General features: G+C 39.9%; 1 protein-coding gene and 1 long non-coding RNA gene across 2 annotated transcripts in view; one reads left to right on the top strand and one right to left on the bottom strand.

The window, feature by feature from the left end:
* MYCBP2 (MYC binding protein 2) overlaps nt 1-18,123 on the bottom strand; it is a 141,073-nt gene that overhangs the window by 39,747 nt on the left and 83,203 nt on the right. Inside the window, exons 52-55 of the mRNA XM_082218921.1 lie at nt 17,215-17,355; nt 10,917-11,141; nt 9,932-10,064; nt 8,712-8,837 (exon numbers count right to left, since the gene is read on the bottom strand). Of these exons, the coding sequence (XP_082075047.1) occupies nt 8,712-8,837; nt 9,932-10,064; nt 10,917-11,141; nt 17,215-17,355 (625 nt within the window). The remainder of the gene's footprint in view (nt 1-8,711; nt 8,838-9,931; nt 10,065-10,916; nt 11,142-17,214; nt 17,356-18,123) is intronic.
* LOC309530195 lies at nt 1,035-17,769 on the top strand. Its single transcript, XR_014218651.1, has 3 exons — nt 1,035-2,761; nt 7,200-7,315; nt 17,223-17,769. It is a non-coding gene; the product is annotated as an uncharacterized lncRNA (long non-coding RNA).

Genomic DNA, 18,123 nt, shown 5'->3' with positions numbered 1-18,123 from the left:
CGAACCAATGGCTTCACGTTACAAGAGATCCCAACTAAACATCAGGAAGAACTTTCTGACAGTAAGATCTGTTCGGTAGTAGAACAGCCTCGGGAGGTTGTGGACTCTCCTTCCTTGGAAGTTTTTAAGCAGAAGTTGGATGGCCATCTGTCATGGATGTTTTAGCTGAGATTCCTGCACTGCAGACGGCTGGACTAGATGACCCTTGGGGTCCCTTCCAACTCTACGATTCTAAGATATGTCTACTGAAACAACTTGATGTTAGCTAAATGAGCTGTGACACCAGAACTATATTACTACTACTATGTGATACTACAACCATCTTCAACTTAATGGAAAAAATAATGGTCTTCTCTTCCAGAATTGTTAGTGGTGAAACTTCTCAACACGTCATTTATGAAGGATGGGACCTTCAGTGATCATCATAAGCTTTACCATTAATACTAAAATTTATGACAAGGCCCTGATATAGAAATGGATTTAACTGCATAAGGCTTGTGTGTTCAAGGAGTACCAAGAGATATTTTAAAGTGTTACTGCAAGAGTATTTGAAACCCTGTAATTTAATTAAAATCCCAAAGGATTTGGTTTTTAAAAAATGTATAAATATATTTTTCAACACTACAGAAAATATGCAAAAGGTCAGTGCAGTAGTCTCTAATTACTATGGGAAGGCTGATGTTTGCTTCAAAGTCATGGAAAGCCAAAATAAAACAGGGGTCGGGAGAATCAGAAGGTGCATTGATGGATGACCAATAGCTAGAAAGCAACTAAGATTGTTATGCAAGCAATGGTAAAGCTTCAGAAATGGGCTGATGAGGCAGGAAAGGCTGACAGACTTACTCTGAAGCTGTGGCTGAGGTTGCTGGAAGGAAAGGGATTGTCCAAACACAAATGGGCTCTGGGCTAGGGAAGAGGGAGGTTTTGCAGCTTGATCAAAGATGGAAGGAGCTGGGAGACTAGGCCGTGACTGAATGGAATTCAGTATGGCACTCAGTTGGTCACCTGTAGTAGGCAAAACAGTCAAAACTACAACCTGTTATTTTCCAAAAAGTGCTGAATGAAGTCTCTTTGAAAGTTCAGTACTGATAAAGCCTGCACTTGTCTGTGATCTTGTAGCTAGGTATTACTCTGGAACAAGACACAGAAATTACCAAGCAATGTGTGGTAGAACCATGGAGTGCTCAACCCAATATTTTTGCAAGGGGTAGGAATAGTTGCGCAAGTGATTCAGAAAACATTTTCCTCCAGTGTTCTGATCTGCTTGTTTTGAAAATTAAAGCAAAATTAACGATGACACGAACTCCCATATGGCTGGACTGGGAACAAGAGAGTTTATAATTGGGAATAAGGTAACAGCAAAAAAAAAATAAAAATGCTATAACTTTTGACTCAAAGGCAGCCTGCCTTCAAGGAAACAAGCTTTAAGGGCAAGGACTGCATGTGATCATTATGTATATTTCGTAATAAAGCACCACAGCTAGACAGTAAGTTCAACTAGGATTTTTTAAAGCAGTATTAGTTTTCAAATGATGTTCATGCCTTATTTCTCATGAAACTGTACTTAAACATGCTATTTGTTATTACATGCACCAATGTTTAGGTGCACAGCACCGTGAAAGTAAATTGCAGTGTCTTTAAATACATAATATGTTGGTCCTTAACTAAATGGGATTTTTTAAAAATCTGCTTTGTTTTACTAATGTCAACAAAAACTAAAATTTTTGTAGAAAGATCAAGGCATAATCATTGAGTCTGAATATAGTGGTAGCTCTGGTTATGAACTTAATTCGTTCCAGAGGTCCGTTCTAAACCTGAGGTACCACTTTAGCTAATTGGGCGTCCTGCCGCCGCCGCCGTGTGATTTCTGTTCTCATCCTGGGGCAAAGTTCTTAACCTGAGGTACTAATTCTGGGTTAGTGGAGTCTGTAACCTGAAGTGTTTGTAACCTGAGATGTTTGTAACCCGAGGAACTCCTGTATTTGAAAAAGACTTTTTAAATTTAATATTCATTTCAGTTCTTGGAAGTAGCCATAGGGCAGTCTTTGCTTTCCCAGAAATGAATGTCTTTCACTGGGTGACTTAAACTTTCTTGTTTGGCAGAGGCTTGGGAATATAAATGGTTCTACTCCTGTGTTTCTTTTTGATCTGCACTTAATTTGTTCCATGCTGGGCAATATTAAACTGTTTTAATGACCACCTGTCTTTTTTATTTTGTGTTTGTAGTAATTTTATGATTAACCTATTGTTAATTGCTGTGTCAAGCTGCTTTTTTTAAAAGAGAGACGAGACACAAATGCTGTAAATAAATAACATCCCTCTTGACAGAAGACAGGGCCAGTTCTGACTTCATTGGTAGTAGGGCATCTCCTACCCTTTGCCAGCTGAGATTGGTCCTTAGTACAATACAACAAAGTGGGTAACCACAGCAACCTGGAAGAACAATAGAATAACAGTGGAGTAGAATGGAACTTTGGGCACTTATTGTAAATGGTCTTTCCTGGCAGCAAAGTGAGCCAGCCACTAACAGAATAAAGCATGCCCTATTTTCCCAAGGCAGGAAACTTGTGTCTTTGATTTGCATTGGCTTCCTCCTTCCCCTTTAGTTTTCATTCATTACTAAGCTCTTTCAGACTTGTTTTCCACGAATCTGAGACATGATCTCTCCACCTGCCTACCTACAGAGGAAGAGGGAACCTTTTCGAGGGTGATGGAGAAGTTGGTTGTGAAAATGTGATTCATATGACTAGCAAAGCTTATGGTGAGTGGATTGCCTATGGGGTGTGGTTGTAACATGCTTGCTTGTCTGCTAAAGAAAGCCCACTTGCAGTGAGCGCCCAATGGTCCATTCACAAGCATAGCATGATCCAGACACTTACAGGACACACCAGAGCTGTATCTGCCTAGAGTAGGGGACATTCATGACGGTGGTAGCACATTTTGCAACTCACCTGCCAAAAGCTGCCTCTGCTGAGGCATGGAAGTCCAGCTTGCAATAGCTAATAAATAAACTGAGTGCTCTGCAAATGGCTCTCTGTGCAAATTTCTGTGATCCTTTTGTTGGAAGAGAGCTTGGCGAACATAGCCATGGCTCTCAGGGAGTGTGTGTTGTGGTGAACCTAAGTTCCAGCAGGTGCAGAATGCCCCGTAAGGAGGACTCCTTACGGGGTCCTCGCCGCGGGATCACATTCACCCAGCTGCACTGGCTCCTGGTTGAGTACAGGATCAGGTTTAAGGTGCTGGTTTTAACCTTTAAAGCCCTATATGGCCTAGGACCCTTGTACCTACGGGACCGCCTCTCCTGGTACGTCCCAAGGAAGACCTTACGGTCTTCAAACAAAAATATATTGGAAGTCCCGGGACACAGAGAGGTTAGGCTGGCCTCAACCAGAGCCAGGGCTTTTTTGGCTGTGGCTCCGATCTGGTGGAACGCTCTGTCACAAGAGACTAGGGCCCTGCGGGACTTGACATCTTTCCGCAGGGCCTGCAAGACAGAGCTGTTCCACCACTCTAGCCCAATGGTTGCCATCAATTTGATTTGAACTGATTTTAGAATGAATTGATTTTAGAATGCTGTATTATTTTACTGTTGTTAGCCGCTCTGAGCCCGGCTTCGGCTGGGGAGGGCGGGATATAAATAAATTATGATGATGATGATGTGCTGTGACTTGTAGGTCAACGTACTACATGCTTTGATCCAACATGCTACTGTGCGAGCCCCAGCCTTTTTCCTCATGGGGGTGGGATAAAATGAAGCAAATGGGCTGTGTGTTTAATACAATCATTTTGACAGAATGATTCTGCTTTCTTCTTTAATATTTTGCTAAATATTATGCCTGCCGTCCCCGTCCCCGTCCCCGTCCCCCGTCCCCCAATTGGGATGCTAAGCTGGTTTCTTCCTCATGGTCTGAATCTTCTAGCCAGCTAAGACTGGGAGTTGTGGGGCAAGATTGAATGGCCTCTGAGGTGGCAGACTGTATCACAGGTTCACGTGCTTCACGGATGAAGCTTTCTGAGTGATGTTGGAAACGCCTGACTTATATTTCCCTTTGTACCCTTTTTGCAGACTTGCGGTGCTCTGGTTGACAGAGCTGGTTGGTTGCCTTTGTTCCTGTCTGTCAGGGCCCTTGCAACAGAAAGAATGGGCAATGTAAGGACATGGGGGGGAAACAATGGAAATATTTGCCTTTTCTTTATCTGGAAAACAGAAGCATGAACGGAAACAAGAAATACTAAGAGAAGGCAGGCAGGCAGGCAGAAAACCTAAGCACATTGCAGAATGAAGCAGGTTAGGAGAACATCTCTGCAAAGGGCGAAGGCAGAAAGTAAAAGTGAAGAGGAAGACAGAAGGAGGAAGCCTAGGAAAATTAAAATCACAGCTTTCTCATTCATGCCTTGGGCAGTGAGCTGATGGGTGCTCTAAATCACCCTCATCTATCTGCTTTTCCCTACCATACGTATTACTACTCCTGTCCAACAGGGAGGATGGGAAGCAGAGCAGTTTTTCGGCATGAAGCACCTCAAGGCTGCTGACTTCTTCCCTGCCTGTGGAAGAACAACTTACTACTTCTTGCCTTGTTTTCCTTCCATTAATAATGTACCTTATTTCCCAGGTGCTTGATCAAGATTAAAGGGAGAGGGGAGAGGAGAATGAAAGCAAAGGAAGCAAACTGGAGCTCTGACCAGAAAGCAGAGGACAGGACAAACCACAGACGCTTAGCCAATCTTGTGCTGCTATCTGGAAGTGAAAAAATGCCCTTCAGCCACCTATAGAAGAATGCCTCTTTTCCTCTCTTCAGCTTCAGCGACGATTTTAGCTTATTGAAACTTACAATCTTTAACAAAGTGTTTGAATAGTGCTATAAAGAAGCCTTTTCCAATGTGGTGCCCTTCAAATATTTTGGAGTACAACTCCCATTAGCCCTAGCCAACATGGTAAACCAGTGGTTCCCAATTAACTAATTATTGCAGACCACCTGCCCCCTTATTTTTCAAAAGCCAAAACATGGAACCCCCCCCCTACTTTTGAAAATTTTGATTACTCTATGGTAGTTACCTGTGCAAAGCAATTTTTTGATAAAATGTGGGGCGGCCCCTAATAAGCAAAGGGTTTTAGGTATAAAATCTGTGAAATAACCACAAATTGCCTATCCCCAGACAGTAGGAAAAATTTTTCTCCATTGTTCCACTACAACTGAATTTTAAAAAGCAACTGTGTTCCTAACTTGCAAGTGTTCTATATGCAGAATCCTTTTTATATTCAAACATGCTATTTCTTACTTGTGATCTGATATGGTACATCTTAGCAAAACTTTGCATCATATGGTTCTGCTAACTGAGGGATCTTGCACCTTCAAGACATAGGTGAAGGCTTAGTCAGGGCTTGATAAAGTATTGGTGAAGACTGAGTAGAAAACAGCTGGAATTTTGTAATGTTGATAATAGTAATTTATTATTATTATTATTATTATTATTATTATTATTATTATTATTATTATTTACTGTTTAGTCCTCCTGTACCCATGTTTCACCCCTGGCTTAAAGAGATTAATTAGTTAAATACAGTACTTATTTGGAGTGAGGTTTTTATTCTTGCTGATTACCCAATAGGAACAACCAACTTTTGAATTTTTTTAGGATTCTACCGTACATCTGTTTCTTCCCACTCCAAAATGTAGCCACATAGCTTTCCACAGAAAAAAGAACAAACGAACAAAAAACTCACACAGGCTGCATTTTGCACCAAATAGGACTGGGTGATGTACTGATACATTGTCCAGGACTAGTATGAAGGACAGACTGCGATGGCGGCTTCACTCGGCAGTGTATCGCGAGTGAAACCACCACCGCACTTGACTCCCTCCAGCTGGCGCTGGTACCAGAGGGACCCAGGAGCAGCGGTGGTTTCACCAGCGATATACAGTGGTGCCCCGCAAGACGAATGCCTCGCAAGACGGAAAACTCGCTAGACGAAAGAGTTTTCCATTTTGGAGGTGCTTCGCAAAACGAATCTCCTATTGGCTTGCTTCGCAAGACGAAAATGTCTTGCGAGTTCCTGCTGGTTTTTTCCCCTCCCCCCCTTTTTCTAAGCCGCTTATCAGCTGATCCGATCAGCAGATAAGCCGCTAAAAGCCGCTAATAGCACTAATCCGCTAATCCGTCAATGGGCTTGCTTCGCAAGACGAAAAAACCGCTAGACGAAGAGCATCACAGAACGGATTCTTTTCGTCTTGCGAGGCACCACTGTACTGCCAAATGAAGCTGCCACCCCACTCTGCCCTCATACCAGCAGAGACAGAAACCAGCTGCATTGGAGAGGCACCGATACAGCTTGTTCCTCCCTCCGCTTCTTCAAACTGCTGAGGAGCACATGGCTGCCCTTGCCTCAGCCAACCAGTTTTACAGAGCCTATGCCTTGCCAACGGCTCACACAAGCCAGTGGCGGGGTGGGGGCTCCATAAAACTGCTCCACTGAGGGGTATGCAGTTGCCATTCCCCTCAGTAGAGCAGTTAACAGAGCCTTCAGGGGCCTGCTGCTGGCTTGTGCAAGCTGGTGGCTGGTTGGGGGCTCTGTTAAAGTGCTCCCATCCACCCACCCCTAGCTATAGCAAGCTGTGCAATTAACAACATAAGTGAGTCCCTGGCAGGGGATAGTGTTGCAGACCCCCTGGGCTTGTCCCAGGGGTCCCCTAATTGGGAACCATTGTGGTAACCATTGTGGAGGGCACCAAGTTGGAGAAGGCTACTTTAGACCATAAAGCATCTATCAAAATCGTTTTTAAAAGCCTGAATTCTCACGTGTGATCTAATAATACAACTTCCTAGGTCCCATCATCTTACTGTAGTAAGGAATTAGTTCAGTGATTTTGGGTCTTTCCGCAACAGGGCTGACAGAAAACAGGCTAGAAATAGGTTGCAACCAAATCAGCAAAACTCAGGAAAAACATGAAAGCCGCAAATCTGTCATGAGCACCAAATGAGACAAAGCACTTTAATGCTCCTGAAGTTATGTCTCTGCAAGTTGCTTTTTGTCAGCTACGTCAGTGATATGATTATAATGATATGCCTTTGTAGGTGCTTCACCCAGGGAAAAATTCATAGAAACTTTCCTGTAGTGTTCCTTGTGATGTATTGGCAGAGATGACTGCAAGGCACTAGCTCAAATGCTCTAACTAATATGCTGCTCCAATTATTTTTAGGTAAATTTACTTGCATGGAGACCTAAGGGTATGCCAGCTGAAAGGGTGCACTGCTCTTTGCACTGAACTACTGCAAATACACAAGGAGAATGAGACAAGAAAAAGACATCAAAACAGTAAGGCATGCAACAATAATCAGACTGCAATCCAAACACGCTATAGGTTAATTCAGCAAAACGTAAAAAGGGGTTTCCAGGAAAAATGAATACGTGACATTTATTCATATCGCAACCAACAAAAATGAACACAAACTGTGTGGTTTTTTTAATAGAAAAAAACTTATGTTCAAGGAAGTCCATGGTTCACGACTTCTCCTCAAGAATGCAACACTGAACTTGAAGCAACACCTGGATAACATAATGTTCACTTGAGGATAACTATTACACCTAAAATGTAGGGAACGATCCAGTCAATGTTAAGCACATCTTTCCCACTGGAATAAAATTAAAATTTATAGGTGCTCACGTTTTGCTGGACCATGCATTATTATCAGAAAAGAAAATTCGAAGCTGAAACTTTTGCTCTTCTATGGGCATGTCTATTTTAAAACATTTCTTAATTTTAAAATTCTATGTTCTAAAGTTGTATACTGCTCTCTTTTACACTAGATGTACTAGTCTGACCTCATTTATCTGCTGTAGGAATACTAAAACGACACAAGAAATATCCATATCAAGAGCCACTAACATAGAAAAGGTTGGGGTTGCAATACATTTTTACATGCACATTCTACAATTGCCACAATGATTTCCATGGCAATTATACGTGTATAGATACTGGTAAGCACTCAGCTTTTCACTAGTGGAGTATTTTTCACATCACACTTAAATGCTTAATTTAAAGGTGCTAAACTAGCAAAACAAAAACAATTTAATATATAGTGTTACAGTACTGTATAGAATTTTGATTTAGAACCTAACTATACAACTTTCATGTCAGTACAAGGACTCAATCTGATTCCAAGTGCTGGTACATCAGACACCACTGCTTTTCCTGTTCTGGTTTTTGTGCAGTCTTTTCTGGAATAAGGAGGGTCTGTCAACGAAAAGCTTTACTTTTTACAGGGAAAACTACAGTTGTGACATGGAATGCGACACCGATCAAACTGTAAAAGTCAATCAATACTGTGGTTTCTTCAAAAGTATTTGCTCTGAACAGAATGCTTCGAGTGTGGTGCTAATTTTATAGAAGCAAGCATTTTTCATGCATGTTCACGATCTCCAAACAGTTCATCAAAACTAGCAGTTTTCACTACAACGTACAGTTATTATAACTCAAGCCCATCTTGTTCAACAAAGGCTCAGTTTATTATTATTTCAATCCTGATCCTACAACAAATAAGCAGTGCCAGTTTTATAACTCTGAGCCATATAGTATAATTAAAGTCTCATATAAATGAAGAATTCCTGCACTGATGAATTGCCTCCCAGTTTTTTTAAGTAAATATACTGGAGCTACAAATACAATGGAAAGCACACTCAATAGAAAGAAAATAATTAGTAGAAAAATTACCTTTGTTATTTCCAAGGCCATAATCAAATCCTTGTCCATTACTGCACCCTGTCCCTTTATTGAAAGTTTGCAGTGAGAAAGGACTTGGTGGGGGAGTCTGACCATTCTGATCTATAAAAGCTTGTTCTGTAATTGCAAGAAACAAAACAAACACAAGACTGCTTCAGAATGTAATTTATGTCTCTATAGTGGGAATGAAGGTCAAAATATATGTACACAGGAATGAAGGTTTCAATTAATAAATCACTAACCAGAGAAGTAATAAAATGTCTTCTCTAAATTAAGATTAGACTATAGGCCACCTCCCCTGAGTGTCCATGTGCAGAAAGGGGCAGCAGGGTCCCTCATCCAATATCCGTGTGTTGGGTGTGCACATCTGCGAAAGGGAATCCTATGGGCATCTGCTGATAGTGGAGCTGGAACCCTGTGTGATCAGGGTTCCAACTCTACAGACACAGGTTTCCCCTTCTCAGACATCTGTGCCCACTGCTTGGAGAGACAGTGTGGTGTAGTGGTTAAGAGCAGTGGACTCGTAATCTGGTGAACCGGGTTCGCTTCCCCGCTCCTCCACATGCAGCTGCTGGGTGACCTTGGGCCAGTCACACTTCTGTGAAGTCTCTCAGCCCCACTCACCTCACAGAGTGTTTGTTGTGGGGGAGGAGGGGAAAGGAGATTGTTAGCCGCTTTGAGACTCCTTAGGGCAGTGATAAAGCGGGATATCAAATCCAAACTCTTCTTCTTCTTCTTCTTGGATGCCAAAGCCATCCCCATTGTGTGGGGTCAGGAGTGCAATCCTGTTTGGCCTTGTCTATGAGTGGCCACCCCCTTCCTTACAATTAATGCATAAAAAGGGCTTCCATGGTCCTAAGCCCAATTTCACTCCAATAAACTGTTAGAAGTCATTCCATGATAAACGTACATCGCTTTCGACTACCTTAGTAAAACATTTTGCCTTCTAAATTGTTCACAATGTTTAGGATTTCTTTTCAAATATTTTAAATGCTGTTCTGACTCTTTAACTTGGGAAGATTCACCTGATCAGCTCAAACTAGCACAAGAATATGGCCACATACCTCTGTTAAATGAAGAACTTTGGGTACCAGTGCACTCCTCTGTTCTTTCTGGGTTTTTTATGCTAAATTTTTAGATTATTTACATCTCTGCTTTTTATTGTTTGTCTGCTTAGCTTCTATCTTTTTGTAAAAATTAAGGAGACTTGCCATCTTCATGCCGGAGATATTGGTTTCCACCTCTGTCTCTAGCTAAGGACCACGCATCACCTTCATCACTTTCACAGAACTCTACCATGCTGTTCTTATCCATCTGCACCCATGTCCCTTCAGAATTAGTCACCTGGTACATACACACACACACACATAGAGAGAGAGGCACATTTAATTTACTTTTCAAATTATCCACCAATGAGATGCAGCAAAATGTTTCCATATGTGAAAAAGAGGCTCTTTTCTGTCATGGAAAGGCAACAGACATTCTTCAAGTTAAGTGCAGAAGAATAAGGAAGAATAAAAAGCATTTGCATTCACAGAAGGTTTAAGATGATTAGTATCTTCAGTGTGTTAAGACTGGATTATATTCAGAAGAAAAGAATAAACAGATCACCAAACAAGCGTCCGGATACACATAGCATTTGATACCCGATAGAATGCAAGGGTCGAATTTTTATTTATTTATTTGACACATGAAGCAGAGAAAGCTTGGCATTGACACCAGGTATTTAATATTCACAAAGTTGCTATCATGTCCTGTGTGCTGTTTGAGAAAAAATCATAGCATGACACACTACATCCTCAAGCCCATTGCAATAGGAGAGCACCAAAGCATGACCAACCACATGCAACAGTTGAATCAATACCAAGAAATAAGAGAACTGAGTTCTGTTGTATCCCCAAAAATAATTCATTGGTAAACTCTGAAATATGCATTAAACATAGTCCTTTAATAAACCCACATTTTAAGCAAGCGTACAAGAAAAATCAAGTTCAATCAATGCCCGATAATGAAATATACGACAAAGGCAAAAGTGGTTTGCATCAGTTTACACCATAAACAACCTTTAGGAAGTTAACAGTTAGCAACCAAGGGTGGAAAAGCAAACCTTGCGTAGGATAGCTGCTTTTCTTACGATTGCTACTATTATAAACCAGTATCTATGAAGATAAGAACTGAAGCTACAAGGATCCATACCTCGCCCACTGCCTTGACTTTGTTTCCCAGAACTAACATTCCAATGGGGATACCTCTAAGGTTGGGACAGCTTCTGACGTTGTGACCTGAGGGGCCAGTCTTCACTACCTTATATACTCCAGGCCCACCACGAATGAACGGCATATCTGGTTCCTGCATTACCGCTTCCTGAGGGCAGTGTGAGTTTAGGTCTTTGAAAAAGTCATCTGTGTTAGATCTAGACTCCTGAAAATTTTAGAACAAAAAACCAAAAAAAAAAAAAATCCTGTTAATAATGCCTTTGTACTTTTCAACTAAGCCCACCTCTTTGTTAGACCTGAAATAACTAAGGTCTCATCCTAAAACACTTAACAGAGGACGTGTTAAGCTATAATTTTCCATATAAGACAAGAACGGAACTTGCAGTACTCTCTATATTACTACTGAACACGAAGCATAAACGATATGAGTACATATATAAAAATAAAAGGCACACATTTGCAACATGAACATTTGGAGCGATTCTTCAACCATGGTTAAGAAAGATGACACAAACACAAGACTAACACACAAGACTATGGCCAAGTAAAAGTATTCATGCAGGAGAGTGCAAGAAAGAAGGGGGGATAGAGGGTATTTATGCAACTGTTGGAGACATTCAATACCAAGCTATATAGCATCACATATGAGCCTTCTTCTGCAGAATGTAAATTGTTATTACCAGCTAAATATGGAGACCTAAATGAATGAAGGCTGCATATTCTCTGCATTTTGGTGAAGAAAGATGTTATTCAGAAGTTTGTTAACCAATTCTTCCAGGAGAACAGTAATGGTAGGCAAGCTTGCCAAAGAATAGCTTGCCAGTCACTACCAGCTTTCCGCTGCTGTGCGCAGCTACAGGAAAGTGTGGCATGTGTTCTAGGTAGGCGCCCTCAATTCCTGCAGATCGATGGTGGGATCTAACAGGATTGTTAAGTACCAGCGCATGCTGAGCATGAGCACTAGAACACGTCAGAGTCTCCAGCAGCGCGAAGCAATTGCTCAGCAGATGTCAATGTGGAAATAGTATCCATGAAAGTCTGAAAACCACCAATTTGAATGTTCAGATGGCTCATACTCCACAATGCCCAAAATACTTGTACACAAGAGACTGAGATCCTGACAGTTAAGAAAACTCACCTGAGGGGGGAAAGGTTTGGAAGTCCATGAAAACAAGTCCAAATCCCTGACTCCTTGGCTAGCATTAAAGATATTCTATGTAAAGTTTAAGATAGACACATATCAACAGAGAACTGGAGCATTAAGACAGCAGCAGAAGAAATTAAGAGACGAATAGAACATTTGCTTAATTTTACCCCCCTGCATCCTTGCAAACAACAATCATTTCTTTTCACAAAAAGGTACTCTTAAAATGAAGCCAGCTGAGCCCATTGTTCACCAGGGGGGAAACAATCTGTTGGAGACAAAAAGCTTATACTGACAGTTCTAAATGATGTAGTGTGTCATGCCATTCACTGAATAGAAAGATTCTTTTATATAGAGCTTAACACGTTTTGTGCAAGGCAATTCCCATTCTCCTGTCTGAATGAGAATACAAGTCCTATCAAAAGCCAGATTTGTTTTATGAAAGACAGTCTGCCACTTTGTGAAGATTTGTTGTTTTTTTCTGGGGGGGGGGGACATGGGGAGGCGGAACGAGGAAAAAGATTGAGTGTGGACACTCAGCCACCTATTTGCAACTGGAAAGGTTTAAAACATAGCTATCAGTACTCAGAAAACTTTGGAAAGCACCCAAATGCCAAGTGCCCAAAATCATAGTAACAAAATACACCAACATGTGAAACACAGAGTACTCTAAAAAAATGTATTTTAAAAAAGAAATAAAATTAATGTATTTTCCACATTAAGACGGATAAGGGATGCACACATTAAAATATGTTGATCTTGGTACCTTGCGGTGGGTTTTTGTACTAGTCTAATATATTTGGAAGAAAGGCTGTTATTTAGATCAGCCATTTCCCCATTTATTTTTGAAGACTGACATTAAGCAGATGGGAAAACGTACCAAACACTTTAACAAGCTTTTAAAAATACATTTAAAAAACCCACACAAAATGAGTAACACATAAAATAAGGAATTTGGAAGTTTTACTCAATCTTCATTTAGTTAAAACTGGGGTCATGTTCAGGTCATACATCATTTCTCTCTAAATACATGTTCTTTTAAGGAAAAGTGGCCAGATTAGTTTGCAAAAAAACAAAAACTAATTGTCCAGCACATCCATTTTGGATGAGATCCTTGTAGCCATGCATAATATTCCATGCAGGCACTGATGTCTTACACCCCACCCCCCAAAAAATGCTCTTGAAGTTCAGGGGACCCTTCAGAGCAGAACTGAAAAGGTACAAAGAGTTAGTTGAAACTGAAAATAAAAAAATGGGAAATCCCTCTCCCCTGCCCACCAGAAGCATTTTCCACTCACAAGTGGGGCTGTTTTGATCTTGTAAATAAATCCAGTACTTACACAAATAAGGTGGCTGATGACCTTTTTGTTCAAATGGGTCAATGAAATATATCAATTTTGTACACATCTAAAAATACAACATTTGTTGGAGTAAGTTGTGCAAATTTTAGATGAGATTTAATCAAAAAAATGGAACAAGAGGTTATACAGCAGACTTTCCACACATAAAACAACATCAAAATATTGCCCCAAAATAGTGCTCTTTGAAACATACACTTTTATTATTGCTGTGATATATGAATTATGCAAAAAGCAATGAAAATGAAATTAGGAGGCCAGAAGCAAGGGGTGACTGCAATGAGTATTTAAAATGAATGCATTTATTTGTGTAAGCGTTAGGATTCCATGTTTTTCTAACATATAATCTTCTCCGTCACTTTTAAAGAATGTGCATGCATCAATCACAATAGAAAACTTCCAGTATGGAACTGTCATTCCTACTCATTCAATGTTAGTATTTGCCAGACACTTTTAAGTTGTCAGTATACATTCTTTACAAACCCAATCTGCAAAGAAGTGCTCCTAGCCTTCAATTTCTCACCAATATTTTATGTTGTTAAGTCTAAAAGATAAACCTTTCAACAATAATGTTTGCCTTCAACACAGCATCAATAAACTACAGCACATTGCTTTTATCTCAGAATCTGCATAGTGCAACCTTGTTTTTAGAACAGCTTTCCTCTGAAGAGATCTAGATATCTTCCTTTCTATGTGCCACTAAAGTTTTTTTTTTTGTACAGAAATCAAGATACCTAGGAATGATACAGACTTGTACAACTCTTAAGTAAATAATAGTTTAAGTACTGCATTTGAAGTCTTGTTTTTCAACATTTCATATTTGCCCTGTTTTTGTAACATAACATGGGTAAATGGCTTACTTGCAATTTAGTATTTTCTGCCCGATGATTGGGACTGCTAAGGAAAGATCTCAAATCAATAAAAGTCTTAGATGCTCTCTTTCCCCTTCCCACCTTTTCAAGGATAAAAATCTATATCACATTTAATGGCACATATTATGTCCCTGACCAGCGTTTATTGGTGTGTTATGGGTGCAAGTCGCAGGGAGGATTGTGAGAGTTACCACATGCACATCCAAAACTCTTACCAGGTTAATACAGTACTTCTCCCTAGTAACTGAAGTCTTAATAGACCCAATGTCAAGTATTTGTACAAATTTTTTTATTAAAAACACAAACTTCAGGAATAAAGTTTAGTTGAGATTTTCAAGTAAGTCATGGAATACAGCCTATCAAGGAAGCTAGTTAAACAAGGAAACTGTTAAGGAAGCTCTCTGGACTGTCATTCTTTTAAGAAGAGAGATAAAATAAAAGAAAGAAGTAATACTGAAATTCCCAGGTATTAGCATTTTAGATTTGCAAAGTATGGTATAAAAGGAGCACTTAAGCTAGAGTTTTCTTCCTAGCCACTACTCCCCCAAAGCAATGAAGAGAAGATGACCAGCATAGCCATGCTGCCAAAATCGGAAGTTTCACAAAGATATTTGAATAAGTGATCACAAACCAATAATAAAACTGTTGGGTGCTAGGCCTCAGCAGCCTAAGAAAAGTGAAGCAAAAGGCGCAGGTCTACAACCGGCTACAACTAAAATCCAAGTGAACATTCAGCATGTATACAGACAGCCAAGGCAGCAGACACAGGCTACATTTAGCAACTAAGCAGGCATAGCCAGGAATGACTGTGGTCCATAAATAATAAAAAAATCAAAGACTTTATTCTACAGCCACTATCAGATCAGCAGTAACCAACGGATTAGGGTTAGTGGCTGGAGCAATGCTGGAAACTGAGGACACATCATAACTTAGGGAACATTTAGACCTGCAAGCTTTGTTGGTTCATCACACGGGACAGCAGAACACAGATCTGAAGGTTCCCAGTTCTACCCTGTCACAAATGCAGAGGTTTGCCATTCATCTCAAAAATACACACCAATCTGCTTAACATATCCCAACTGCCAAATGCACATGAACTATTATTTTTTTATAAAAAATTATGTACAAACGTGACTTGGTTAGATCGCTACGATGCCTTCAAACCGGTAAAATGTCCCTGACCTTATAAGAAGATAGCTTATTACTTAAGTTGGAGCAGTTTACTCTTCCACCTTTAAAAGAGGTTGCCTTGAAGCAAGTGGTTGCTATCATCATGCAACTTTCCCACTAGCTTACTAATGCAACACACCCTACGGAAGCATCGGGTTGCATCCAATGGTGCAATAGACTCCCACAAAAGAACATCCTCATCCGGCTGTCCTCTGCAGCCCGACCCACCGCACCATCAAAATCAGGTTCAGAAGGTTGGGTAATCCTCTGGAGCAGATTTTGGAAGCATGTGGATAGAGGATGTTGTGTAAGTAGAACTCCGGTCGCACTTGCATTTGATTCAACCTGATGTTTCCATGCTACCACTGTCTGTAGCTTTGTATATATGTCCTTCTTCATGCAAAGCCCTCTTTCAATGAAGATGACAGGCTTTCCTATAGTAGATAGGTAGCCGTGTTGGTCTGCCATAGTCAAAATAAAAAAATTCCTTCCAGTAGCACCTTAAAGACCAACTAAGTTAGTTCTTGGTATGAGCTTTCGTGTGCATGCACACTTCTTCAGATACACGGTATCTGAAGAAGTGTGCATGCACACGAAAGCTCATACCAAGAACTAACTTAGTTGGTCTTTAAGGTGCTACTGGAAGGAATTTTTTTATTTAGGCTTTCCTATGTCTTTTATTTCTTGTCCTGTCAGCTTTGTCCATTCACATATTTGAACCTGTGCCACGCCATTTCCACACCCTTTCCTAAAGTAACAATGAAGATGTACTGAACAAATTCTACCAGCAGGAAAAACTGCCTTTCCCTATTCTTAACCTTACAGATGCAGTATCTTAAACCAGTGGTATCTAGAATATGTTACAGTCAGTAATGACAATATGGTAAATACTCTTATTCAATATTTCAGAGTTCTCTCCCAGGAAGTCCTCAATAATGTGGCCGAATCAAGACATATTTTATCAGTTTCAGTTTAACCAAATCTTTTTTCACACATGGAAGAAATGATGCTAATAACTACATCAGTTAATTAATTAATTAATTAACTATGGGCTGGTATAGCTATAACCCAAGCACAGCTTCACACAATTTCCCCCTTTCAAGCGCAATTTGCCACCCTTCCTTGACAGCCCTAAGCCAGATTTGAAATCAGGGTTAGCAAATGCCAATATACCACAGTTAAGTGATATGACACATTAAACCCATACAACTAAGAATAAATTACTATATCATATCCTACTATTATTTTAAAAACCCCTAATCATCTTAAAGTACCTAGACGTATCTCTTGAGGGGTAAGTTCCCATTGTAGAAAAATGGTATCAGTATGGTATCCAAATGAGAAAGAAATATTTCTGGCAGCAGCAAGCCTTTATAACACTTTGATCAAATTGCTTTTGAAACTACAGAACAAGCAGTACAGGATAAGCATTTATGTTACATATTAGTCAAATATAAAGGGTTCAGATGATAGCACAGGCCCACCTTAGCTAAGGTTCCAACTTAGCTAACTGCCTCCTTAGGAGGAGGGGGAAAATATTTTCAAAAACCTTAATTGCTTCAACATCAGCATTATTGTTGATGTTACAGGACCTAAAGTTGGTTAATGGGAATGATTACCCTTATAGATGAGATGGATGAATGATGACAACCTTAAAAAAATGATTGATTGATTGATTGATTGATTGAATGAATGAGTGCACTATAATATTCTTCAAAATTGTATTTTACTTACATCAACAGGTACCAAAAGGCTCTTGCCAAGATGCTGGTTAAAGGAAAGGCACCAGGCTTCCGTGTAACCATTCATATTTGGAACATATTTCCTTATTGTCTCATCGTTCAGCCGCAGCCATACACCATCATCATTGTGAATCTATGAAGAGTAAATACAAGCCACGCTACTTAAGCAGATAACAGATTATCTGCTGTGATAACAGATTAAAGATCTAGCATAATACAGCTGCATGGGAGGTAAACATTTGGCCTACTTAACTAAAGCTTTTTTAAAAGGCACAAGAAATTTAAAGCAGATGAAGATAATGGATGAATTAAGAAAAAACGTATTTAAAGAGCAACTTCCTAATGTATCTACAACAACGCAACATCGTGATATGGGACACCACTCCAGAAAAGGAGCTGATGTACCACTGTTGCAAACAGTAACTTGAAAGCATCGTGTGTCTCAGGATCAGACCGTGAAAATATTTTTTACTATGAAGGTAAAGAATGGCTGGAAATGTAACGATTAAAAGGCATATTAAGGAACCAAATTATGCCATGCTCACAATGATTTGCAATCTTTTTTTAAAAAAAAATTACTGCAAAAAGCTGGTTTTTATTTTACAAAGTAATGGCTACAAAGGAAACATTCCAATTCTCTGTAAAATATATATGTATTGTTTTCAGAAACGGCTGACTTCTTTTAAAGCTAAAAATGAAACATTTCATTTCTGAAAAATCAACAGAAACTTTAAAATGTTAACAGGATAAAACAAAAATATCTACCTCAATTTCGCCAAAAAGCAATCTTGCAGTCTGTAGCATGAGTTTAAAGCAACACAGAAAGCAAAATGGCTGGTTAATCATACGGCCTGATGCAACTACATGTCCTTTTATCTAACTTTTGTGGCAATACCCAGAA

Source organism: Podarcis vaucheri (assembly GCF_965113315.1).
Source record: "Podarcis vaucheri genome assembly, chromosome: 4".
Lineage (NCBI taxonomy): Eukaryota > Metazoa > Chordata > Lepidosauria > Squamata > Lacertidae > Podarcis > Podarcis vaucheri.
Note: the sequence above shows the minus strand (reverse complement) of the source record. Positions and strands in the feature narration are given on the sequence as shown.